Source organism: Leuresthes tenuis, unplaced genomic scaffold, assembly GCF_036924035.1.
Source record: "Leuresthes tenuis unplaced genomic scaffold, fLeuTen1.0.hap1 SCAF_1, whole genome shotgun sequence".
In the NCBI taxonomy this organism is placed as follows: Eukaryota; Metazoa; Chordata; class Actinopteri; order Atheriniformes; family Atherinopsidae; genus Leuresthes; species Leuresthes tenuis.
The window spans coordinates 3989326-4016844 of record NW_027325355.1 but is presented as its reverse complement, the minus strand read 5'-3'; the positions used below and the strand labels follow the sequence as shown (position 1 = coordinate 4016844).

The window sequence follows — 27519 nt, the reverse complement described above, 5'->3', positions numbered from 1 at the left end:
CCAGTCTAATAACAAGTCTGAAACTAAAGCAAAAACTGCAGCCCCAAATGAACATTGGCATGATATAGGCTGTGTCAAATGCAAAAGCAGTCCCTGTTTCCCTTTTTGGAACTCATCCTTTCTAAGGACAAAGTTAAATGTATGAGGATCAAACACAACAAGTACCTGGGACATGTCAACAGATCCAGGAAATCCAGGAACCAGCAAACTGAGAGCCAAAGAGAAACTGAGGCGTCTGCCAACAAATCAGCAGCAGCTGAAGCTGATCAACTTCCTGATGTGTCATGAGGTGATCACATGTTTCAACAAAAGACATCAAATAACAGCTGAAGCTGCATTACAGACAATAAGAGATGTGGAAGCAGCATCAAAGCTGAAAAATGGGAACTTTAAACCTCGTTGGATGAGAAATTAAATGTGCTGAAGAGCAGGATTTCTACACACGTCAGTCATCATCATGATGTGAGTGTTCAGCTGCATAGAAACATAAGAAGAAGAAGCTCCACTTTAAGACTGTGTGATTCCAGTGATGATCCAGCATTGATCACTTCCAGTTTCTAGAGAATTTGTTTAAAAAAAGAAGCTTTCTGGTGAATTGATTTGATTGTGGATGTGAAGTGTGTCAGCGCCCCCTGCAGGTTGTAGAGAGAAGAGAAAAAGCTTATAGCGCCTGTTATTTCCAGCCGGTCTCCCATCCAAATACTAACCAGGCCCCCTGCTTAGCTTTCGAGATCAGGCGTGTTCAGGGTGGTGTGGCCGTAAGCAAAAGTCACCGTAACAAATATCTATTATATAGCTGCTTGAACCATATGTTTCTTTTAGTTTTTCACCTAATTGGCTTGAGAGGCTGATCGTGCACATGTTCTTCTCTCTCGTGTTGGTTCTCTGCAGCTGAAAGTGAGACTCTCAGATAACTTAGTGTCTGTCGACCTCTTCTGTTCCCTGTGTGTAGTTTTGTGTTCAGCGTCACACAGAGAGACCGAGGCTGCTTAGTTAGATGAAATCATCACAAATTGCTCATTTTTAAACAGTTACATTATATCTTAGAAGTCAGAACACAGTGATAGATGTTGTTTCAGCATCTATATAAAGCTGATTTGTCACTGATTCTCTCGCTTACGGCCATACCACCCTGAACACGCCCGATCTCGTCCGATCTCGGAAGCTAAGCAGGGTCGGGCCTGGTTAGTACTTGGATGGGAGACCGCCTGGGAATACCAGGTGCTGTAAGCTTTTTACACCTGCAGGAGGCGCTGCTGCTCACTCAACACGGACAGCTTCATGACATACTTCACATCAGGAAGGAAATCGGTCAAATAAATTCACTTTTCAATCTTTGTCAAAGACTGGAAATGAGCGCACACATAAAACTCATTTAGGTCACTCTGTCATATCATCTTCCAGCACTGCTCAGCTCACAGTGACTTCATCTGTCTGAATTCTTCTGGATACCAAACACACACAAATATTATTGTCTCACATTAGTCTGCAGACTGTTAACAGATCTTCCTGCAGTCTGCAGATTCATCCCATTTCCCTCCTTCCTAAGAATCCCTGCTGATATCCAAGGTGCTGATCCCAGATCTGCTCAGATGTCCCAGGTTCTCCTCTGCTTTTATCCTCACACACTGAACTGTCTCCTCATCTATGTGTTAACAACCAGAACCCACTGATGTGGGCTCAGAAATAAAGTTTCCATTGTTTTACAAACACAAATGAATAAATTACAGAGATTTACTGAGGCCAGATAGAAAAAGTGCACGTGCAGCCACTTTAAACTGTCAAACAGGCAACTTTATATCTAACAGCACACACTGAGAGCTGCTCTGCAGAATAAATACTTTTACTGGTGGAAGTGTTAGTAAATGTTGCTTATGACACTTTGATTCTTTTGCCTGAGTGAGGTTTTAGATTCAGAACTTTTACTGGGAGTTGAATATTTCTCAGTGTGGCATCAGTGCTTGTAGAGGATCTACACCACTGTCACCTGACTCAAAATCAACACTAATCAAATTGAAAGAAGTTCATAATCAGCTTTTTTAAGTGAATTATAAGCTAAAGGCTTCCTCTTTGCCCCAGGTTAGGGTTAAGCTGATCCGGGTCAGGGGGTAAGTTGCATCGTCTGGGGGTGAACTGACCATCAAATTGAATCTAAATCAAACCCATAAGAAATTTCAACCATAACTTACCTCTTTGAAAAACTGATTTAAAAGTCCATTATTGTTTTGTAAGTGGTCATATTCATTTTCTTCAGGATAACTTCACATTAAATCTGATTTTAAAAAAAATGTCATTAAAGTTGGAATCTTCCCTGAAACAGAAATGCTGAAGTGGAATGAATGAATAAATGTCCCCAAAACTTTCCATCCTTCCACTTTCTTTAATTCATGGTTTCAGGGGGAGTGGAGCCTATCTGTCACAGAAACTCCTCAACATTCCAGTCTAATAACAAGTCTGAAACTAAAGCAAAAACTGCAGCCCCAAATGAACATTGGCGTGATATAGGCTGTGTCAAATGCAAAAGCAGTCCCTGTTTCCCTTTTTGGAACTCATCCTTTCTAAGGACAAAGTTAAATGTATGAGGATCAAACACAACAAGTACCTGGGACATGTCAACAGATCCAGGAAATCCAGGAACCAGCAAACTGAGAGCCAAAGAGAAACTGAGGCGTCTGCCAACAAATCAGCAGCAGCTGAAGCTGATCAACTTCCTGATGTGTCATGAGGTGATCACATGTTTCAACAAAAGACATCAAATAACAGCTGAAGCTGCATTACAGACAATAAGAGATGTGGAAGCAGCATCAAAGCTGAAAAATGGGAACTTTAAACCTCGTTGGATGAGAAATTAAATGTGCTGAAGAGCAGGATTTCTACACACGTCAGTCATCATCATGATGTGAGTGTTCAGCTGCATAGAAACATAAGAAGAAGAAGCTCCACTTTAAGACTGTGTGATTCCAGTGATGATCCAGCATTGATCACTTCCAGTTTCTAGAGAATTTGTTTAAAAAAAGAAGCTTTCTGGTGAATTTATTTGATTGTGGATGTGAAGTGTTTCAGCGCCCCCTGCAGGTTGTAGAGAGAAGAGAAAAAGCTTACAGCACCTGTTATTTCCAGGCGGTCTCCCATCCAAATACTAACCAGGCCCCCTGCTTAGCTTTCGAGATCAGGCGTGTTCAGGGTGGTGTGGCCGTAAGCAAAAGTCACCGTAACAAATATCTATTATATAGCTGCTTGAACCATATGTTTCTTTTAGTTTTTCACCTAATTGGCTTGAGAGGCTGATCGTGCACATGTTCTTCTCTCTCGTGTTGGTTCTCTGCAGCTGAAAGTGAGACTCTCAGATAACTTAGTGTCTGTCGACCTCTTCTGTTCCCTGTGTGTAGTTTTGTGTTCAGCGTCACACAGAGAGACTGAGACTGCTTAGTTAGATGAAATCATCACAAATTGCTCATTTTTAAACAGTTACATTATATTTTAGAAGTCAGAACACAGTGATAGATGTTGTTTCAGCATCTATAAAAAGCTGATTTGTGACTGATTCTCTCGCTTACGGCCATACCACCCTGAACACGCCCGATCTCGTCCGATCTCGGAAGCTAAGCAGGGTCGGGCCTGGTTAGTACTTGGATGGGAGACCGCCTGGGAATACCAGGTGCTGTAAGCTTTCTACACCTGCAGGAGGCGCTGCTGCTCACTCAACACGGACAGCTTCATGACATACTTCACATCAGGTAGGAAATCGGTCAAATAAATTCACTTTTCAATCTTTGTCAAAGACTGGAAATGAGCGCACACACAAACCTCATTTAGGTCACTCTGTCATATCATCTTCCAGCACTGCTCAGCTCACAGTGACTTCATCTGTCTGAATTCTTCTGGATACCAAACACACACAAATATTATTGTCTCACATTAGTCTGCAGACTGTTAACAGATCTTCTTGCAGTCTGCAGATTCATCCCATTTCCTTCCTTCCTAAGAATCCCTGCTGATATCCAAGGTGCTGATCCCAGATCTGCTCAGATGTCCCAGGTTCTCCTCTGCTTTTATCCTCACACACTGAACTGTCTCCTCATCTATGTGTTAACAACCAGAACCCACTGATGTGGGCTCAGAAATAAAGTTTCCAATGTTTTACAAACACAAATGAATAAATTACAGAGATTTACTGAGGCCAGATAGAAAAAGTGCACGTGCAGCCACTTTAAACTGTCAAACAGGCAACTTTATATCTAACAGCAAACACTGAGAGCTGCTCTGCAGAATAAATACTTTTACTGGTGGAAGTGTTAGTAAATGTTGCTGATGACACTTTGATTCTTTTACCTGAGTGAGGTTTTTGATGCAGAACTTTTACTGGGAGTTGAATATTTCTCAGTGTGGCATCAGTGCTTGTAAAGGATCTACACCACTGTCACCTTTTATAAGTGAATTATAAGCTAAAGGCTTCCTGTTTGCCCCAGGTTAGGGCTAAGCTGATCCGGGTCAGGGGTTAAGTTGCACCGTCTGGGGGTGAACTGACCATCAAACTGAATCTAAATCAAAGCCATAAGAAATTTCAACCATAACTTACCTCTTTGAAAAACTGATTTAAAAGTCCATTATTGTTTTGTAAGTGGTCATATTCATTTTCTTCAGGATAACTTCACATTAAATCTGATTTAAAAAAAAATGTCATTAAAGTTGGAATCTTCCCTGAAACAGAAATGCTGAAGTGGAATGAATGAATAAATGTCCCCAAAACTTTCCATCCTTCCACTTTCTTTAATTCATGGTTTCAGGGGGAGTGGAGCCTATCTGTCACAGAAACTCCTCAACATTCCAGTCTAATAACAAGTCTGAAACTAAAGCAAAAACTGCAGCCCCAAATGAACATTGGCATGATATAGGCTGTGTCAAATGCAAAAGCAGTCCCTGTTTCCCTTTTTGGAACTCATCCTTTCTAAGGACAAAGTTAAATGTATGAGGATCAAACACAACAAGTACCTGGGACATGTCAACAGATCCAGGAAATCCAGGAACCAGCAAACTGAGAGCCAAAGAGAAACTGAGGCGTCTGCCAACAAATCAGCAGCAGCTGAAGCTGATCAACTTCCTGATGTGTCATGAGGTGATCACATGTTTCAACAAAAGACATCAAATAACAGCTGAAGCTGCATTACAGACAATAAGAGATGTGGAAGCAGCATCAAAGCTGAAAAATGGGAACTTTAAACCTCGTTGGATGAGAAATTAAATGTGCTGAAGAGCAGGATTTCTACACACGTCAGTCATCATCATGATGTGAGTGTTCAGCTGCATAGAAACATAAGAAGAAGAAGCTCCACTTTAAGACTGTGTGATTCCAGTGATGATCCAGCATTGATCACTTCCAGTTTCTAGAGAATTTGTTTAAAAAAAGAAGCTTTCTGGTGAATTGATTTGATTGTGGATGTGAAGTGTGTCAGCGCCCCCTGCAGGTTGTAGAGAGAAGAGAAAAAGCTTATAGCGCCTGTTATTTCCAGCCGGTCTCCCATCCAAATACTAACCAGGCCCCCTGCTTAGCTTTCGAGATCAGGCGTGTTCAGGGTGGTGTGGCCGTAAGCAAAAGTCACCGTAACAAATATCTATTATATAGCTGCTTGAACCATATGTTTCTTTTAGTTTTTCACCTAATTGGCTTGAGAGGCTGATCGTGCACATGTTCTTCTCTCTCGTGTTGGTTCTCTGCAGCTGAAAGTGAGACTCTCAGATAACTTAGTGTCTGTCGACCTCTTCTGTTCCCTGTGTGTAGTTTTGTGTTCAGCGTCACACAGAGAGACCGAGGCTGCTTAGTTAGATGAAATCATCACAAATTGCTCATTTTTAAACAGTTACATTATATCTTAGAAGTCAGAACACAGTGATAGATGTTGTTTCAGCATCTATATAAAGCTGATTTGTCACTGATTCTCTCGCTTACGGCCATACCACCCTGAACACGCCCGATCTCGTCCGATCTCGGAAGCTAAGCAGGGTCGGGCCTGGTTAGTACTTGGATGGGAGACCGCCTGGGAATACCAGGTGCTGTAAGCTTTTTACACCTGCAGGAGGCGCTGCTGCTCACTCAACACGGACAGCTTCATGACATACTTCACATCAGGAAGGAAATCGGTCAAATAAATTCACTTTTCAATCTTTGTCAAAGACTGGAAATGAGCGCACACATAAAACTCATTTAGGTCACTCTGTCATATCATCTTCCAGCACTGCTCAGCTCACAGTGACTTCATCTGTCTGAATTCTTCTGGATACCAAACACACACAAATATTATTGTCTCACATTAGTCTGCAGACTGTTAACAGATCTTCCTGCAGTCTGCAGATTCATCCCATTTCCCTCCTTCCTAAGAATCCCTGCTGATATCCAAGGTGCTGATCCCAGATCTGCTCAGATGTCCCAGGTTCTCCTCTGCTTTTATCCTCACACACTGAACTGTCTCCTCATCTATGTGTTAACAACCAGAACCCACTGATGTGGGCTCAGAAATAAAGTTTCCATTGTTTTACAAACACAAATGAATAAATTACAGAGATTTACTGAGGCCAGATAGAAAAAGTGCACGTGCAGCCACTTTAAACTGTCAAACAGGCAACTTTATATCTAACAGCACACACTGAGAGCTGCTCTGCAGAATAAATACTTTTACTGGTGGAAGTGTTAGTAAATGTTGCTTATGACACTTTGATTCTTTTGCCTGAGTGAGGTTTTAGATTCAGAACTTTTACTGGGAGTTGAATATTTCTCAGTGTGGCATCAGTGCTTGTAGAGGATCTACACCACTGTCACCTGACTCAAAATCAACACTAATCAAATTGAAAGAAGTTCATAATCAGCTTTTTTAAGTGAATTATAAGCTAAAGGCTTCCTCTTTGCCCCAGGTTAGGGTTAAGCTGATCCGGGTCAGGGGGTAAGTTGCATCGTCTGGGGGTGAACTGACCATCAAATTGAATCTAAATCAAACCCATAAGAAATTTCAACCATAACTTACCTCTTTGAAAAACTGATTTAAAAGTCCATTATTGTTTTGTAAGTGGTCATATTCATTTTCTTCAGGATAACTTCACATTAAATCTGATTTTAAAAAAAATGTCATTAAAGTTGGAATCTTCCCTGAAACAGAAATGCTGAAGTGGAATGAATGAATAAATGTCCCCAAAACTTTCCATCCTTCCACTTTCTTTAATTCATGGTTTCAGGGGGAGTGGAGCCTATCTGTCACAGAAACTCCTCAACATTCCAGTCTAATAACAAGTCTGAAACTAAAGCAAAAACTGCAGCCCCAAATGAACATTGGCGTGATATAGGCTGTGTCAAATGCAAAAGCAGTCCCTGTTTCCCTTTTTGGAACTCATCCTTTCTAAGGACAAAGTTAAATGTATGAGGATCAAACACAACAAGTACCTGGGACATGTCAACAGATCCAGGAAATCCAGGAACCAGCAAACTGAGAGCCAAAGAGAAACTGAGGCGTCTGCCAACAAATCAGCAGCAGCTGAAGCTGATCAACTTCCTGATGTGTCATGAGGTGATCACATGTTTCAACAAAAGACATCAAATAACAGCTGAAGCTGCATTACAGACAATAAGAGATGTGGAAGCAGCATCAAAGCTGAAAAATGGGAACTTTAAACCTCGTTGGATGAGAAATTAAATGTGCTGAAGAGCAGGATTTCTACACACGTCAGTCATCATCATGATGTGAGTGTTCAGCTGCATAGAAACATAAGAAGAAGAAGCTCCACTTTAAGACTGTGTGATTCCAGTGATGATCCAGCATTGATCACTTCCAGTTTCTAGAGAATTTGTTTAAAAAAAGAAGCTTTCTGGTGAATTTATTTGATTGTGGATGTGAAGTGTTTCAGCGCCCCCTGCAGGTTGTAGAGAGAAGAGAAAAAGCTTACAGCACCTGTTATTTCCAGGCGGTCTCCCATCCAAATACTAACCAGGCCCCCTGCTTAGCTTTCGAGATCAGGCGTGTTCAGGGTGGTGTGGCCGTAAGCAAAAGTCACCGTAACAAATATCTATTATATAGCTGCTTGAACCATATGTTTCTTTTAGTTTTTCACCTAATTGGCTTGAGAGGCTGATCGTGCACATGTTCTTCTCTCTCGTGTTGGTTCTCTGCAGCTGAAAGTGAGACTCTCAGATAACTTAGTGTCTGTCGACCTCTTCTGTTCCCTGTGTGTAGTTTTGTGTTCAGCGTCACACAGAGAGACCGAGGCTGCTTAGTTAGATGAAATCATCACAAATTGCTCATTTTTAAACAGTTACATTATATTTTAGAAGTCAGAACACAGTGATAGATGTTGTTTCAGCATCTATATAAAGCTGATTTGTCACTGATTCTCTCGCTTACGGCCATACCACCCTGAACACGCCCGATCTCGTCCGATCTCGGAAGCTAAGCAGGGTCGGGCCTGGTTAGTACTTGGATGGGAGACCGCCTGGGAATACCAGGTGCTGTAAGCTTTTTACACCTGCAGGAGGCGCTGCTGCTCACTCAACACGGACAGCTTCATGACATACTTCACATCAGGAAGGAAATCGGTCAAATAAATTCACTTTTCAATCTTTGTCAAAGACTGGAAATGAGCGCACACATAAAACTCATTTAGGTCACTCTGTCATATCATCTTCCAGCACTGCTCAGCTCACAGTGACTTCATCTGTCTCAATTCTTCTGGATACCAAACACACACAGATATTATTGTCTCACATTAGTCTGCAGACTGTTAACAGATCTTCCTGCAGTCTGCAGATTCATCCCATGTCCTTCCTTCCTAAGAATCCCTGCTGATATCCAAGGTGCTGATCCCAGATCTGCTCAGATGTCCCAGGTTCTCCTCTGCTTTTATCCTCACACACTGAACTGTCTCCTCATCTATGTTTTAACAACCAGAACCCACTGATGTGGGCTCAGAAATAAAGTTTCCAATGTTTTACAAACACAAATGAATAAATTACAGAGATTTACTGAGGCCAGATAGAAAAAGTGCACGTGCCGCCACTTTAAACTGTCAAACAGGCAACTTTATATCTAATAGCAAACACTGAGAGCTGCTCTGCAGAATAAATACTTTTACTGGTGGAAGTGTTAGTAAATGTTGCTGATGACACTTTGATTCTTTTACCTGAGTGAGGTTTTAGATGCAGAGGCCCAAAAAATACTGAGGTCATGAGTCAGAACTTCTAGTCGGGTTCAGGGGCTCCCCTGAAAATTTATTTAATTCCATTATTTAAATATGGCCATTTTCAGAGTCTTAAAGGAACAAAAACAACATCAGAATGACTTTTAGGTTTATTTGTTTTGTTTGTTATCAGAGAACATCAGCCTCATCCTAAATGATTTGCAAATGAGTTACAATGTAAAACTGGAGAATGAATTTCATCAAGTCATGGATTAGGAATAAAAAGGAATCAACTGTCCTGGGACAGAGGGATAATATATACAAATGCTTCATATTTCCTTCAGTATTTAAAATAGATACCCAAGCCCTATTACACTATCATGTTGATGATAGTGTCGAATCTTTTTCCTCTTGTTAAGGAAAACCAGCTTTTGAACACATTTCTATTATAATCTTATACGATACTTCAATTATCGTGCATTATACATCTGACTTTTAAAACGTACACAGGTCTGGCATAGTCTCTTCCTTTTATAGTACCTGCTCTCCCTCTATCACTGCTCCTCTTCTTGCTGCTTGGCCCAAAGATGAGCTTGGTTTGGCTCAGCCTTTTCCTCCCTGTCCTGTTTTCCCTTTAGTGAAGAATATAAAAAACCTTAATGCTAACGTCAATAATATTGTTAATATTGTACATTTTTACACTTATATTTTAATACCCTACACTCAACACTTTTTTACTGAAGCATTTTTCTTATTTTCTTATTTTGTGTGGACTTATTGTGCCAAGGTTTTTTTTTTATTCGACATATTTATATTTAAATTCTTATCCTTAATTCTTGGTAGCAGGTAAAAAGAAAATTTCCCTGCACATTGTACTATGTATGATTATGTATGTGACAAATAAAACTCTTGAATCTATAAACACAGTCAAATACTAAACTGATAGAAATGAAAACAATACTCCATTTCAACATCATGTTTTCAGATGTGTAAGAAATCTTAAAAAACCTTGAGGGTGCTGCAGAGCTCTTGAAATTTGAGGTAAAAATGTTGCATTCTGAGGCTTTTTGAAGGTCAACCTGCCTGACTCCCCAGAGTACAGCTGGACAGGCAGTGGATAAGCAGAAGTCAGCAGCTCAGAGGCAGGTGTTCAGTCAGCCACCACCTCCAGCTCCTGTACTTTTAAGCCCCTTCATTGTGCCAGTTGTGTTTGTCATCCCAACTGGAAACAAACAGATTGTGCCGTCTGGTCCCCTGCCCTCACCTCCGCCAACCCGGAGAGCGTAAGTGCACCCGCACAGTGGAAAAAAACTAATGGCGTCAGTGCCACCTGCCGCGCATAAAAGAAAATGGTCATGGGCAGTATTATGGGAATATATTCTGTCCCAAAAATAACAGAATGTCACTGGAAGAATGGATGCAGGAGATGAGGAGAAAGAGGGAGGGAAAAAAAAGTGTTTCAGATCATTCTTTACATGTCAATATGCATGTAAATAGTTTTAAAAGAAAAAAAATGTCTTAATTTACTGTTCTAATTAGTTTCTTTTGTTAATTTATTGTATTTATTTTGTTTTGTTTTAGTTATCTTTTTATTCTATTTTATATTGTTTCTTGTTCTAAATGACTTAATAAAGAAAGAAATTAATAACTTTAAATATTTTCCATTTTTTGTTTATTTATTGTATGTATTTTATTTTGGTATTTATAATTTATTTATTCATTCTATTTTATTGTTATTATTGTACTCTTGTTGCTCTTGTTGTAATGTTTCCTAAATTTAATTATTTTCTATATTTGTTCATTTATTGCTTTTACTTTATTTGTTATTTATCTTTATTTTTTCTATTTTGAATTTAATTTATTCCTGTTTTTATTGCTTCAGGTTTAATTTCACACGTGTTTCTGAGTGTTTGTGTGTGTGTAAAATTAGTAATAAATTTGTTACATTTCAGTGAGTGTCTTCAGTTTTTTTCAACTCATTCATAGAAGACGACTACATTGTTGCAGTACTCAATTCATAAATGTAAAAAATACTATAAAAGTACATTTAGTTACATTTGATAACACTTGGTAAAAGTTTGTCTCATGTCCAATGGTGGAATCGAACCGGCGAGCTTTGGATCAAGAGCCTCCTGCACTATTCTATAGCAGAGTGTCAAGTTAGTTTAGATTTCTCAAAAGAATACACCAGACTGTGTGCTTTCACTTGAAATGGACAGCAGAAACACAAATAACTACAAGTTCCTTCCATTTTTTCCACTCATTTTCTCAAAATGTCTTATTTTCCTTAATTTTTCTCCTTCCCCCTTTTCCCTCTTCTTCCGCCTCTAATACAGACTATTGCTCCCCTGCTTCAGCTCAGTTGGCAGAGCATCAGACGTCTAATTTGAGGATCCAGGGTTCAAGTCCCTGTTCAGGTGTATAAATTTAATCTGCCATTTAACCTGTGCTTCCCTCTATGCCTGCACTCCATTTCTACACTGTCACCTCTGACAGAGCCTGGCTAATGGTGTTCCTTCTTTGTAGCTTATTGTTAGCTGCATCATTATATCCTCATTAGTAAGTTGCTTTGGATAAAAGCTAAATGCATAAATATAAAGTCATAAAGCCGGCTGTCGACAGTTGAACACATTTTAAAAACACACGTGAAGAACTAATTTGCACAATAGTCTCATCTTTCAACTCCACTTTCCTCTGGTTCAGCTTGTATATGAACAGTTCCGCAGTTAAAAGCTAAAATCCCAAAGCAGAGTGGAGCTTCTGTGTTACCTGAGGACTGACTGATCTCTGCAGTGAATTCATCTCTTCCCAGGATGCTGTTTCCACTGGAGCTTTTCCCTGCTCCAGTCGTTAAGCTCTCAGAATTGATATTTTTCTTTAAACAAGTTTATCAGGGGATAGTCCCCCACTACCAGAAATTATGCAGCTGAGATTCCCACATTTGGGGAGTTCGCAGGGCTCCGTCTACGGTCGTGCAAAGCGACCGTAGAAAACCAATTGAATTGCTCTGTTCACCGAACAATCAGGTGGCCCACTGACCTTTGACCGTAGACTACCAATAGCTTCGCCGGACTCACCAGGCAGGCAGCCAATCACATATCAGAGAAAGCGAAGAGACGGTGCGAGCGAAATTTGGACATTGTTTTTACCAACAACTTCGACAGTTTATCTGTTAAAGAAGTTAAAAACAACCAACCGACTAACACAGGGACACAGAAGATACAAGAGAAAGACATTCTGCCCCGTAAAGATGATGTCCTCATCAAAAGGTCTGAACAACAGAGTTTATGCTATGAAGACTTCACCTCTGCTGTAGACTGAGATGTAAATATGCCTTAACAATCTGTAAATATTCTGGAATAACTCACTGTACATATAGAAATGATATGTACATAGTAATTGTAAATAGTTTTATATTTTTATAAATGTGATTTTTTTCATGTTCAAAACAACTTTACTGCTGTGTAAAATATCCTATTTGACTTACTGCTGTGCTGTGGTTCACTTCAGCTGATTGAAATCGTTTTTAAATTTTATACAAAGATTTAAATCAAGTTTTAAATTGTAGTGCTTTGATGTCAGCAGATTAGTATAATAAAACGTTTGAATTTTCATTCTTAGCCAGGTTTAATGACACTTTGTATTACACTGTAGTTTATTTTAAAGTTCCCAATTTCATGCACTTTGTTCAATAAAACTGCTGCTATAAGCATGAAGCATTAGTTCTGTATTATAATTTAATGTTTTTGTGATTGTTGAAGATTTGGAACACAGATGCAGACATAAGGTAAGATAAGGTTGAGGTAGATGGTAAGGGATCAGGAGTTAGAGGGGTTAAAGAACAAGTTTAACTCAGTGGCCTCCTTCCATTCCCTGGCCACTCTTTTTTTCATGGCCACCGATGAAAAAACTCCACACCTCCCTCATGTTGTTTTGTTGGAGTTTGCTCTCCAACTTTCTCCAACTAAGCGCATGTAAAACAATATTACATCATTTTGGACATGTAAACAGATCAGAATCGGCTTCAGAAATATTTAACTACTTTTAACCAGCCTTCAACCATCCTTAAATATATCAATTGTTCTGTAAAAAGCATAAATGGCATTGAAAAAAAAAGATCACTCTCACAAATATGCTTTAAATCAAATTAATTATACTTTATTGATTGTTGGTAGCAAACAGTACAGTAGCAAGTGAATAAATGACATCGATTGTGTTTCATGTGGCAAGGCAAGTTTATTTTTAGAGCACAATTTGTACACAAGGCAATTTAAAGTGCTTTACAGCTACATAAAATCACAAGAAGGCAAATAAAATAATTCCATAAAACAAAAAATAATCATTAATCAATTGAATGAAAAGTGAAGAGAGTCATATACACAGCTAAATAGAACTGTTTTCAGCCTGGATTTAAACATTGTCAGTGTTGAGACCTGTCTCACATCTCCTGGAAGACTGTTCCAGATTTTAGGAGCATAAAACTAAAACGCAGCCTCACCTTGTTTAGTCCTGACTCTGGGCACCAGCAGGAGACCCCTCCCTGAGGTTCTCAGAGTTGAAGTTGGTTCATATGGCTCTAACATGTCAGAGATGTACAGGAGTAGAGCCGTTTTAAAGTCTATTCTCTGAGCGACAGGAAGCCAGAGCAGAGACCTGAGCACCGGACTAATATGGTTGTATTTCCTGGTTCTAGTCAGGACTCGAGCAGCAGAGTTCTGGATGTACTGCAGCTGTCTTACAGCCTGTTTAGAGCCCAGTGAGCAGGCTGTTACAGTAGTCCAACCTGCTGGAGACAAATACATGGATTAGTCTTTCTAAGTCTGGTTTAGACACTATTCCTTTGATTCTGGTGATGTTTTTTAGATGGTAAAAAGCTGCTGATGTTATTGATTTAATGTGGCTGTTAAAGTTCAGGTCTGAGTTCAATATTACCCCTATATTTCTAACCTGATTATAAGGTTTTAGAGAGAGAGTCTCAAGGTGACCGATAACTTGCCAGTGGTGCAACAGCTGGTTCAAATCCTGCCTGTTATCCTCAGGATAACTTTACAATGAATGGAACAAAAATATTTCAATACCGAAGTGGAATGAATGAATAAAGGTGCCACAAACTATCCATCCTTCCATTTGCTTTACATGGTTTCAGGGGGACTGGAGCCTATCTGTCACAGAAACTCATCAACATTTGAATCCAATAACAAGTCTGAAACTAAATGAAAAACGGCAGACCCAAATGAACGCTGACATGATATAGGCTATGTCAAATTCAAAAGCAGTCCCTGTTTCTCTTTTTGGAACTTCTTCTTTCTGAGGACAAAGTTAAATGTATGAGGATCAAAGCCAACAATGACCTGGGACATCTCAGCAGATCCAGGATCAGCAACATGGAGACTGAGAGCCAAGAACAAACAGAGGTCAACATAACAAACTGTTTAACAATGACAATGACGTAGAAGATATACAAAAAAATGCATGTGTATATATGACTCTACTGTGAATTTACACCCTATTTTCTATTATAAACAGGAGAGATATGTTAAAAAAAAATCATGAAGTTATATTATGACAAAAAGGAAGTACCACGTGTGAGATGCTGCAGGGTCAAGAGACACTGTGCGCTGAGAGTCCTCCTATCTATCTTATTTCAACTTCTGTCTAATCCTTGTTTGACTGAATGTCGCATAACCTTGTGTGGCCAGTGATCTCGTAGGATGGATGGATGACTTTATTAATCCCTTTGGGAGGTTGCCTCTGGGAAATTGAAATCTCCATCTCACTCAAGCTCAGCACTGTTATATACTGAGCTATATACAAAAATGTACAGAATAAACAAAGTGGAAACTAAATAGCGATAGCATCATTGTTTTTTTTTTAAAACTCAGACAAATCTGTGTCAGCTTCTTGATATGTCATGCAGACTCCTTGCTGTGAGAATAAATGTTTTGTATTGTCTCCAGCGACTCTGAGCCTCATTTTGAGAGAATTTTCTTGACACCAACACAACAGACATTTGACATAGTTTCACAGCTTGAAGTTGAGCCTCGTGCCCTTTTAGTGTTGGAACAGCCTTAACTTTCAGCTTTAGTCATGACAATCAAACAGCTGTCTGGAAAGTACAGGGAACAACTCCAAACCTTTTTCAGACTGCGTTAAAAATGTCTAAGTCTTTGGGAAAGATTAGCACAAAGATTAGAACCAAACACACATTTTTTAAAAATATCTCTGTAGCAAGAACATGAAACTCATGAGAAATGTTGACATCTAACCTTTAATAAAATGCAGAACAATGAAATACAAACAAGTGTAAAGCTAGACTTTACATCAAACTGAAATGATATATTGCTTCTAAAGATGTTGTATGTTTACAAACATACCCACAGCTGGTGCACAGCTACTTTGTGAATTTTAACTTTAAACAAAACATATATGTTCAGTATAATAGAATAAAATGTGTATCTACTTTTAAAAAGATTGCATTTGCAATTCAATTCAGTTTTATTCATATAGCGCCAAATTAAAACAATGTCATCTCAAGGCACTGATATTGTTCTGTATATCAATTCACAACTGATGCCATATTTATCTTGAACGGTGGGAGATCTGTCCATAGTTCCCAACTATCCCAACAAATTATAAAGCACTTTCAATGATTCTTCAAACATGTGCTACCCACAGAACATTCAGAACAAAAGTCCTGACAAGAGAAGGTGGTAATCCAAAAAGAAGATTTTTAATCTGAACAAGGGAAATTCTTCTGATTGGTAGTTCCTGTTGCTGCTCCCAGGTGAATGTTTTCTTATCTGCCGTAAAATATATTGTTGATTTAAACCAATAATTTATCCGCAGTGTGAATACGTTGGTGAGTCTTTAGGTGAGATAATTGAGTGAAAGCTGCTCCACACTGACCACAGCTATAGGGTTTCTCTCCTGTGTGAGTACGTTGATGTGTCTTTAGACTGGATAATCGAGCAAAACCTGCTCCACACTGACCACAGCTGTAAGGTTTCTCTCCTGTGTGAATACGTTGGTGTATCTTAAGATAGGAAGATGCAGTGAATGCTGCTCCACACTGACTACAGCTGTAAGGTTTCTGTCCTGTGTGAATACGTTGGTGTATCTTAAGATAGGAAGATGCAGTGAATGCTGCTCCACACTGACTACAGCTGTAAGGTTTCTGTCCTGTGTGAATACGTTGGTGTATCTTAAGATTGGAAGATGTAGTGAAAGCTGCTCCACACTGACCACAGTTGTATGGTTTCTGTCCTGTGTGAATACGTTGGTGTTTCTTAAGATTGGAAGATGTTGTGAATGCCGCTCCACACTGACTACAGCTGTATGGTTTCTCTCCCGTGTGAATACGTTGGTGTGTCTTTAGACCATATAATTTAGTGAAAGCTGCTCCACACTGACCACAGCTGTATGGTTTCTCTCCTGTGTGAATACGTTGGTGTATCTTAAGATAGGAAGATGTAGTGAAAGCTGCTCCACACTGACCACAGTTGTATGGTTTCTGTCCTGTGTGAATACGTTGGTGTTTCTTAAGATTGGAAGATGTTGTGAATGCCGCTCCACACTGACTACAGCTGTATGGTTTCTCTCCCGTGTGAATACGTTGGTGTGTCTTTAGACCATATAATTTAGTGAAAGCTGCTCCACACTGACCACAGCTGTATGGTTTCTCTCCTGTGTGAATACGTTGGTGTGTCTTAAGATCGGAAGAATTAGTGAAAGCTGCTCCACACTGACCACAGCTGTAAGGTTTCTCTCCTGTGTGAATACGTTGGTGTTTCTTAAGATTGGAAGATGTAGTGAATGCCGCGCCACACTGACCACAGTTGTAAGGTTTCTCTCCTGTGTGAATATGTTGGTGTGTCTTTAGACTGGATAATCGAGCAAAACCTGCCCCACACTGACCACAGCTATATGGTTTCTTTCCAGTGTGAAGCCTCCGATGACACCTCAGATGTGATGAGCTTTTGAAAACTTTCCCACAGTGTTTACAAGAGTGACATCTGTAGCTCTCTTGGGCTATATGTTTCTGCAATGACAGAGAGTAAGAAGGATTAGATCCTTTTGAAGTTCACACAAAAGATTTCTCTAAGCTAACCAACATATTCTAACTGGACGTGTATAGACCGAGCCACAGGTCTCAATATCTCAGATCAAACATGAATGCTGAGAGTGTGTTTATAAGTGCCCTCAGCTGTCAGCACTGTGCTCTGGTGTGTTCTACACACGTTCAGGTTTTTAAGCAGTAAACTCTTGCTTTTTGCTCTTTCACTAATTATTTTTTGTCATGATGAAATTCTGAAAAGGAACTTGTGCTACAATATTTCTAAATGATAGAATGAAGCACAGTCTTGTCCAAGTTGTTCAGTTAAACACCATGTAGAGGTTGGACTGAAAAAGGTTGATGATCACTGGTTTAAACGAATAAAAGTAACAGTGGTGGTAATACATGAAATTCATTACACTATCCCTTTGTTCCAGCTTACAACCCAGAGGTCTGCAGCCATTGAGCTCAACAGCTATCAGGGAAACAGTTTTAACTCAACCTTTGTTTCTTTCTAAAACAACTCTTTACCCTGAGGTAGAGAGATCTACAAACCTGTCATCTAACCATTAAAGACCCAGAAATATTACCACCACCAGGTTTAATTCATGTAATCCAGAGACTTTAAACACAAACAATGAATATAAGCTCCTGAACCTCTCAAATCTGAAGACTGAGAGCCAGAAAATGTCCCACCACAACAATCTGGAGTTTCTTCCAGCAGATCATTCAGCCTGCAGCATATTTTCAGTCTAAGCACATTTGTATCAGTGAGAGGAGATGAAACCAGGAAACACTTTGCTAACACCTTTTCAACATTTCATGGAAAAGCAGAACAAGCGGACGATACACAGAGCCTCGACACTCGTCCTCGTGTCTTTAATGTCCTCCACACTGACCTGTAGCCCGGTGGAACCAGAGGATGAGCCGGCTCTGTTCTTAGTGGAGGTGTTTGGATCCTGGTTCTGCTGCTCCATTCTGGTCCTGGTCCTCCGACTGATGGACTCTGTCTGAAACTGTCAGTACATACAATAAGATCCAGCTGTGGCGTGCAGCATGTTAAAGCACACCCATTTTTCTTCTTCTCTTGAAAACCTTTGTGGACAATTTTTAACCATCTAGTCACATTTAATTAAACTTATTACCGTGGTTTTAATTTAAATTCCTGTGAACTTTAAACTGGTTCTTTAAAGACCCACTGAGGTCACAGATCAAAATATTTGGAGCTTTTTGATCAAATTCAGAAGATTTTTTTTAATAAATGTATAATATACTCTGTAGAATGACACCCACTGTGTGCAATAGCCCATAAATCTCATCTGAGTCAGTGTAACATGATCAACTTAAATCATTTTACTACATTAAGACAATGATAGTGTTTGAGGAAAGGGTCCCAATATCATCCCAAAGACTGAAGTTCAGATTTTCTCCGTTTCTAAATTTGTTCTCATTTCCAGAAGCTGTCATGGATCCAGAAAAGTAACAGAGTAATCTCAGATTTGTCACAGGTTAAACTCTGAAGCCCACGGTTCAGCACTCAGGGAGCTTCAGTCTGGACTGAGGCTTGAAACTGAGAAGATGTGATGGTTCAGTGGGGGAATGATCTAGTTCTGTGTGGCGAACAGCACGTCAGCAGGAGCTGTCTGACTGATCTGAGACACTCTGAAGAACAACATGAGGTGGACCATTCTGAGGCCGTCATTTAAATATAAAGGAGTGTTTTAATAACCTACAATCTCCTTTATTTTGATTCTGAAATTATCTTACCTGGTAAACATATGTGTCCAGTTGAAGAGTAAAAAGTGATCTTGTGTTGTGGTCAGATCAGAGTATCAGCTCCTAAAAGTTGCACAGATCCTCCTAATAAAGATAATTTTAGCTCCATTTTATCTCCAGATGTTGGCAGGTGGACTTTATGAGTAAAGACATGTACAACCTTTTTATCATGCGGTCAGTCCTTTTTGATATGTGGATAAAAGAAAATATTGGATATGTAAAGGAAACTGAAAAATGAAGCTTTCATGAGACACTTCTGAAGAGGACAGTCAGACTGTCTTTTAATGGGCTTCTGAGTGTAAATCTGAGAAATCAGACACTGATACTGAACTGTATATTTCTACTGCTCCTGTGATACTTTCCTGGATCACTGACAAATCTATATTATAATGCTATAACTCCTCTTCAAACAACATAAACTCTTAATGTAATTGAAGCATTTATATAGACCATAATTAAATCCCATTTTAAGATTTTAAACACTAAAACACATTAAACACATCATATCACATGTTTTCACTCCACAGTTTTATCAAAAAGCCAAATGATACCCAGATAAGCCCGGAAAGAACAATTCTAAATTTTACACTGATCATCAATTTTTTTAAATTTTTTAAAACTACAGAAAAAAGTTTAGAAAACTGCAGCTTTAGTGGAAAATGTGTTTAACACACAGCTAAAAGGATAAAGCTCCATTTTATTTGTCCATCTGACCGGCTTATTGAAATCTATAGTTGATGTTGTGTTTCTGCTTTCTGCTTTGAATACAACGGTTTGCGGATTCGCATTAGCATTAGCATTAGCAGGACATGCTAAATGTGAATAGCAGCCAGGTTATTTGAACTTTTTTACTCTTTAGTACATGTTCTGACTGCCCGTGTCCAGGTGCAGGAATCAAACCAATGACACAAAGCACTTTGAAGACATTTCTGCAGATGTTTGACCGCTACATGTATTCTTTTCTGGACTCACCTGCATGTAGCTTCCTGTAGTGAAGTCCCGAAATGTGCTGAGGCTTCGAAGTGTGTTTGGAGTAATGGAGGAAACTGTTTACTTCATTTAGGGGAGGAGCCGAAAATGATGACGTCCGCAACCTCACGACCCGTCCCAACCACGTGACTGCTTCCGGAAGGGCTTCAGATTTTGTCAGATTTATATGCCAAGCGTAGAAACCCCTCAGTCTCCATTTAAAATGTGTTTTTTTTTTATGGAGAGTTGCAGTCAGTTCACTTTTTGAGTTTTGATAGTTCGGATACTCGAGTTTGGATAGCGTTAATGTAATTTGGAGATAGTTTGGGGAGTTAAGTGAGAGAGAGATAGTTTTGAGATTAGGGAGAGTGAGGAGAGAAGGATAGGTAAGAGGATGGAGCCACTTAGGAAGAGGAAGATTTCCCCCGTGTTTGATTTGATATGTCCTGTTAAGGTAAATCTTAATCTAACATATTTCAGATGCATTAGGTTTGCTGATCAAGAACTGTATTTTCACTGTTTCTTAATGTATTCATAGGTGAGGTGTTTACTGTGTTCAAAGGAGTTGGGGTACAATAAGAACACCTCATGCATGCTAAGGCCTTAACTTTCTTTGAGTAAAGTGACAGAAAAACACACACAACCTGCCATATCATATGATGCTACCTTTCTGGGAGAATTTACACACAGAATACTTTAAAAACTATTTCATCATACACATATGTGATAAGGGGATGAGAAGTGGGTGGCGGTGAGCTCTCAGTGTCTGTGAGAGAGAGAGAAGGGGGGGGGGGTTGGAGACAATAAAGCAGCAGGGGGTCTCTCAAACCTGGTGAAGAAGGTGTTGAGATCGTCAGCTAGTCTGGGGGAGGGGGCGACCCCAGGGCTTCTACCAACCAGGGTCGTTGGTGCCTGAATCACTCTCCAGTCTGGCTCTATAGTCCTCTTTAGCATTTTTGATGGCCTTCTTGAGGCCCTGTCTGGCCAGCCTGAATGTGTCCATGTCACCCTCTCTGTACGCCTGCTCTTTCCGGCGCCTGAGCTCTCTGAGCTGCTTGGAGAACCAGGGCTTTTGGTTATCGTACCTTGTGATGGTTTTGGTTGGGAGGCAGACCTGCTCACAGAAGCTGATGCAGGAACATACAGTGTCAGAAAAGCTGCCGTTGTCATCCTCAGGGCCCCTCAGTGACTCCCAGTCAGTAGACTCCATGCAGTCCTGAAGCATGTCCCTTGCCTCTGGAGTCCACCTCCTTACTGTAGTCCTGGATGGTTTGGCCCTTCTCAGTTGCTGCCTGTATGTGGGGACCATCTGTATGATGCAGTGGTCGGAGTGTCCAAGGGCAGCGTGGGGGATGGAGCGGTATGAGGGTTTTATGGTGGAGTAGAAGTGGTCCAGTGTGTTGCTGTCCTGCATGGCGCATGTCACCAGCTGTTTGGAGCTCGTCAGTTCCTGGGAGAGGTTACATGAGTTGAAATCTCTCATCACAATAACTATCGAGTTTGGCCGAGAGGTGGAGAAAGGAGCTGCTGAATCGTTGTTGAATGTGTTCACAGATGTACTTAGTTCACTTTTCTGATCATCACGTTAAGACCAGATGTGAACAGCTCCAGGGCGCCGTTAGAACCACTGTGTGTCATTCATTACTGTAAAAACTGTGCATCATCCTTTCCTCTTTCTTTATTCCAAGATCTTCTTCTCCACTTCAGCTTTTGGCTAAATCTAAACACAGCTCACATGTGTTTGGACATTAATAACATAGATCACAGTGACATATGCAACACTTCAGATAAGCAGCTGCCCCAGTATAATTACAGATGGTTAAAATCATTCTTATTTTATAATATTCTTTCATGAACTGTGAGAAGCATTACACAGAGGGTTCATCTCCAAAGCAGGAGTTTTGCTCTGTCTGCAGCCTTTTTATTTTAATGTCAATGACCAGTTCAGCAGGTGTGTCCCTCAGAGGAGCTGGAGGCAGCTGTTCAGGGCTACTTTTTTAGAAGAAGGTTTACTGATTGGAAAGGGGGCTCCTCACGGTGACACTTTGTGGGTAAGAGCCTGAATAAGGGCAACTTCTTCTTCTTCTTGGTTCTTGAAGACGTTTCATCTCTCATCTGAAAGTATTATTCAGTTCTTCACTGGCGAGGTTTCAATCTGAAGTTCCCTTAGATCAAATATGTCCACAACCACACAGATGCAAACAAAAACGTATTCAGACAGAAATATTAACCACTGTAATGAGGTGTAGACTTATTTACTGACCTCCTTGCTTTGTTCACAGAAAGTTTCAAGAGTTTTTTTCTCTCTCATGATCTAACTTTTCTCTGTCTGTGATATTGGCTTTTTTAGCGTGAGGTAAAAAGGATCCACAGGAGTCTGGAGGATGGACACAAATACAGGGAAATGAGAGGTATGCCTGACTGCACTGGGATGTTGTTTCCTCACCTGTGAGTCACTTTGGATCAAAGCATCTGCTAAATGACTAAATGGAAATGACATGAATGTCCATGATGACTGTACAGAAACATTCCACAGAACTGTGTATATGAGCTATCTTTGTAGAAACTGGAAGATATCTGTAACTGGAATTATGACTTGTCCTAATTCACTTACAGATATCCGTAGTTCACATAGCGGATATCTGCAACTGAATTGTAGATATCTGTAATGACAAACCCCATACACATGAATGGCAAAAGTGACGTTTGTCCTAAAAATAAATGTAGTGTTGGATATGCCTGGGACGATAACAAGTTTTGCTTGACGATATATTGTCCCACAAATTATTGCCGATTAAACGATATTATTGTCAACATATACTGTATATCATAATAATGCACACAGTTTAAATTAAAATAAACTTTTATTTCTGTGTTTTACACCATTGTAATTTTTAAGAACGTTTAAATATCCTCAATAAAACAAGAAATAAAATGGATTCTCAGTCTCCCTTAGCACATATTCAGTCTGCCTGTTAAACGTTAAAATGGCTTGCCATACAGATCCACGGTCAGCACCTTGAACATCAGCAGTGAAAGAAGAAGATCAGATGAATCTGGAGACTGCAGGAAGATCTGCTGACAGTCTGCAGACTAATGTGAGAGAATAATATTTGTGTGTTTGTTATCCAGAAGAATTCCGACTGATGATGTCATTGTGAGCAGAGCACTGCTGGAAAGTGATATAACAGAGTGACCTAAATTAGGTGCCACGATTTGTGTGTGTGGTCATTCACAGTGTTAGCCTGATTCTTTCATTAGAAGCCCGAGAACAAGCTGGAGAAATCTTAAATTGTTAGTGATCACAGGTAAAGTATAGCAGCGCTGGACTCAGAGTGACAGAGCACTCGCAGGAAATCCTGAGCCGCGATATCCAGAAATATTTCATATTTATCTTCTTCACATTTATCTCACAGAGGTTTGATTTACACGCGACCAAGTAGAATTGGCTAGTTATTGGTGACATGAGCAGGCCAACCACCATCTTTGTCATGTTCTTTGGATGATATAAACAACGTGTGTGTGTGTGAGTGTATTTTCTAGGCATTTATCTAATGTACCAGACCTATCTGACACGATAGAGAAGCTTTATCTGACCCAGTTATTTAGTTCCGTTATGCACTCTTAAAGTCTTGGCCTTTTCAAGGACATACATTACGTAGTATGAGCAGAGTGGAAAAGTACAAAATGGGAACATGGCTTATTTAGAAAAATACAGAATATGAATACATAATGTCTAAGAATAAAGCCAGTTATAACATCATTGATCCACTGACTGACAAAATCTGATTATACTTTGATTCAGGAGGCATAGTAAGATGTGCAGTGGAGTCATTACACAACTTTGGGAGTTTAAAAGAGAAGGAGCGGCAATCCCACTTCCAAAATAATAAAACCCCTCTGAAAATGTGAAAGGTTGGGAAAGCCAGCAATTTGGTCCACTTCAAACTTTCTGTCATGACAGCTTTCTGATACCATTTCTATTTAGAATTCCTTTTTCTACTTGAAATGAGTAACAGATCCCATTTTTAGATTGAGAATGCTTTGTCATTGGAGAGCCTGCAGGACCTGATCGTACACAGCAGCACCATGCTGCAGACTGCAGGATGTTTTAAACGTGTTGGGTCAATGGAGGAAAAGCATTCAGTTGTCACCCTCTGTGGTATTTAATTAATAGGAACCACACAGCAGTTGAAAGTAGTGTATTGTATTGCTTTTGCCTCGAGAGAGTTAAGGGTAAAACATGTGACTGCCTGTTACTTAACTCTGCTCTAAAACATCTAATATCCAGAGAGATCCAACAGTACACAAGTTTACGCATCTGCCACATATCCAAAATGTTTCCGGGGATATACGGGAAGATCTAATCTGTAACATATCCTAGGATACCCTCTATGTACACATCTATAGCAAATCCTAGTGTTGGATATTGTTATAATTGCCTTTGTTCTTAGACATTATGTATTCATATTCTGTATTTTACTAAATAACATGTGTTCCTAGCTGGTACTTTTACACTCTGCTCATACTACACAATCGATGACCTTAGATAGTCCAAGATCTTAGGATGACAGCAAGACGAAACAACTGGGTCAGACAAAACATCTCTATTGGAGTAGATAGGTCTGGTACATTAGATACACGCCTAAAACAGCACTAAGACACATTATTTATCACATCCAAAGAACACGAGGAGGACAGTACAACCTCTGTGAGATAAAGCTGAATATAAATATGGAATGCTTCCGGATATCGGGGCTCGGCCTGATGGATTTCCTGCGAGAGCTCTGTCACTCCGAGTCCAGCGCTGCAATATACTTTACATATGACCACTAATAAATACTTTGTCATCCCCGTAGACTGACTCATCACTATCCTGTAAGTGACACAAATACAGGACATTAAACATTATTCCACTTTCCCTCACTGGAAAACATCAGTGTCACATCCACATCCATCTCTACATTTTTAAAAAGATTGTAAAACCACAAACATAACACGACTGAATGGATCCTAAAATGATGTCAGACAATGATAATCGCAATTTTAAAGTAGATCAAACTTTTAATTAAATACCCTTTGCAAACAACTTAAGAGTACATTTCTTCACATGTGGCTCCATATATACATCCATGGATAAAACTGCAGTGATGCATAAGCAACTATCTACTTCATGAGTTCCAATATTTTTTGCTTTTCACAGAAAGACAAGTTACATGAAGCCGGCATCCTGACAATGTGCTGTTGTTTTTCATGAGATGAGATGAGATACTTTACTGTCTTTGTGTGAACACTCATTGTACCCGGTTACGGTGTATTCTGTCCTCAGTCATTGCAATCTTGGGTGCTTGAATAGAAAGTAATTGACAACTTGCTTTTGGAAGATATTTCAGCTTTCTTCTGAATGAGCTGTTCAAATGCTAAATCCACACGTGGGGCGTTCAAGGCTTAGAAGCTGTTGTTTTTAACATTCATACAGTAGATATTATAACAGTCATTGTCCCAGTTGTATCACTGACACATAGACCATCCTGTTGGTCGTCTGGAACTACCGACCACATGAATGAGGAATGAAATAGCCTATTCATATGAGAGCTGAAACAATCAGGCACTTAGAACAACTGTTGCATAATATTCAGCTTACCTCTTTTTCATCACTTTCAAGAGCAGCTGTGGTTTCCTTGTTTCCTCTTCCATTATTTTGTTTAATTTCATACTTTTCCTTACTAAGTGCATTTTATGAGTAAATAATACTTGCAACTATAGGAAAATGAAGGTATTAACATGGTCATTACATTAATACTAAGACTTACACTTATATCTTAATACTAAAGCTTATACTTGTATCTTAGCATACATTCTACTTCTTTCTGCCACAAAGTACTAATAGTTAGTTTATCTTGATCCAAGTATGGAATAATGTCAAGTCATTCGCTCATGCTTACTTTTAATTTAGCAGAATACTAATCATATAGTACTGGAGTTTAAAAGTTTACACTAAATGATATGTGTGCTCAATTGCATTACATTTATGTAGCTTAAAGACATCCCTTAGCAAAATGTAGTATTGCTGAAGTTTATTTAATTAAGTATGTTATTAGTATAAGTATAGCAAGTATACTATGGACCATGTACTTGTAGTGAACTAGAAAGTATACTGACTCAATACTTCTTCAGACTAAACTTGAACATTCTTAAGTTTACAAAAGTGTACCCAAAGTATGAATCCCCCCCAAAAAAGTCTAACATACCATTATCTGCCTCCCATTGTTGTGTAAAGAAGCCTAATTTTTGAGCTGTGTCCCTGCCAGCACCCCACCCCCACACAAAGGAAATTCTGCAGGCCAGCAACTCTGATGTGCCCTTCTGTAAGAATCACTGGCCATAAAAGGCACATTTGCTATTTTTCCACAATAACATTTGTAACAAAATCTGTGCTGGCATTTGACAAAGGCATAAGTCAAATTGTGTTATCTGAGAAATAGCCTCTTTCAAGTTTACTATGTGGGTTTGATTATAGTTGATGTGCCCTTTTGTAAGACTCAATGGGCTTCATACAATTTAGATTCGATGAAGGAAGGGAGAGGAAGGGAGTGTCGTAAAAGGTGTGAATGTTGTGGGCGAGAAACAATCATAAATAGGGAATGCCTGGCACACAGACCCAGACTTCACGATGTCACAACCAAGGCAACCAAGAGGGATCAGTGCTCAGGAGGCTTTAGCAGTTCTACAGAGCACGTTGGACTGTGAATCTAATGGTGGAGATGTGGACTTTGCATTTCAGAATGAAAACGTTGTCACAGATTCGTCAAGTGATGAGGATGCAACTTCTCTTGCACCAATAAATCCTCCCCTCCAAAGACGCACCAGGAGACGGGTGATCAATTATGTGATTGAGCAGGACAGTCCAGACACAGAGGCCATGTCAGATGAGGAGGAAGACACGTGGCATGTAAATCCCCCTTGTAATAAAAAACAAAAAGTTGCAGATGTGGGCATAACACCTGGATCCACAGAAAAGGCGAAAGATGGCACTATGTGGTTCCACCGCAAAGTTGGAGACTTTTCTGCTCATGAAACTTCACAGATGGCATTTGATGGATCTGGAGGGCCAACAGAGTTTGCAACAAACAATATCACGAGTCGCCTTCAAAGCTTCCTGTGTTTGTTGGATATCAGCATGTTGTTGACCATCAGAGACTGCACAATCCAGGAGGGCCGTAGAACAAAACCCAGCTGGCAGATGAGTGTCTTCGAGCTGATGGCGTTCCTCGCAATCCTTTTTCACAGGGCTGCCAAGGGCTACATTGGTGCCATGCGACTCATGTGGTCCAGTAGATTCAGAAACCCAGATGTCAAAGCCATAATGCCCCGTAACCGCTTTCTTGAAATAAAGCGGTACCTTCGCTTCGACAACAAGGATACCCGCAAGGAGCGCATACAAACGGACAAATGTGCAGCAATTTCAGACATCTGGCAGCGGTTTGTTCAGAAATGTGTGTCGTCCTACAGTCCAGGGCAGCATGTTACCGTGGATGAGCAGTTATTTCTTTCAAAGGTTCGTT

The 27519-nt window shown here is 39.9% G+C and overlaps 1 protein-coding gene, 4 non-coding genes and 2 pseudogenes across 5 annotated transcripts; 4 read left to right on the top strand and 3 right to left on the bottom strand.

The window, feature by feature from the left end:
* The first annotated feature begins 1114 nt into the window (after window positions 1–1114).
* LOC140300586 (5S ribosomal RNA) lies at window positions 1115–1233 on the top strand. The gene has a single exon (XR_011914846.1). It is a non-coding gene; the product is annotated as a 5S ribosomal RNA (ribosomal RNA).
* A 1862-nt stretch (window positions 1234–3095) lies between these two features.
* On the bottom strand, window positions 3096–3201 carry LOC140297248 (5S ribosomal RNA; annotated as a pseudogene).
* Window positions 3202–3551: 350 nt separating this feature from the next.
* Window positions 3552–3670, top strand: LOC140299357 (5S ribosomal RNA). The gene has a single exon (XR_011914724.1). It is a non-coding gene; the product is annotated as a 5S ribosomal RNA (ribosomal RNA).
* A 2271-nt stretch (window positions 3671–5941) lies between these two features.
* Window positions 5942–6060, top strand: LOC140298128 (5S ribosomal RNA). Its single transcript, XR_011913803.1, has one exon. It is a non-coding gene; the product is annotated as a 5S ribosomal RNA (ribosomal RNA).
* A 1862-nt stretch (window positions 6061–7922) lies between these two features.
* Window positions 7923–8028, bottom strand: LOC140297247 (5S ribosomal RNA; annotated as a pseudogene).
* Window positions 8029–8378: 350 nt separating this feature from the next.
* Window positions 8379–8497, top strand: LOC140293105 (5S ribosomal RNA). The gene has a single exon (XR_011912640.1). It is a non-coding gene; the product is annotated as a 5S ribosomal RNA (ribosomal RNA).
* Window positions 8498–15906: 7409 nt separating this feature from the next.
* On the bottom strand, window positions 15907–19963 carry LOC140294449 (uncharacterized). Its single transcript, XM_072379589.1, has 2 exons — window positions 19958–19963; window positions 15907–17194 (listed from the first exon to the last, which is right to left on the bottom strand). Exons 1-2 carry the CDS (start codon window positions 19961–19963, stop codon window positions 15980–15982), a joined length of 1221 nt encoding a protein of 406 aa, XP_072235690.1. The 3' UTR covers window positions 15907–15979.
* Between the last annotated feature and the right edge of the window lie 7556 nt (window positions 19964–27519).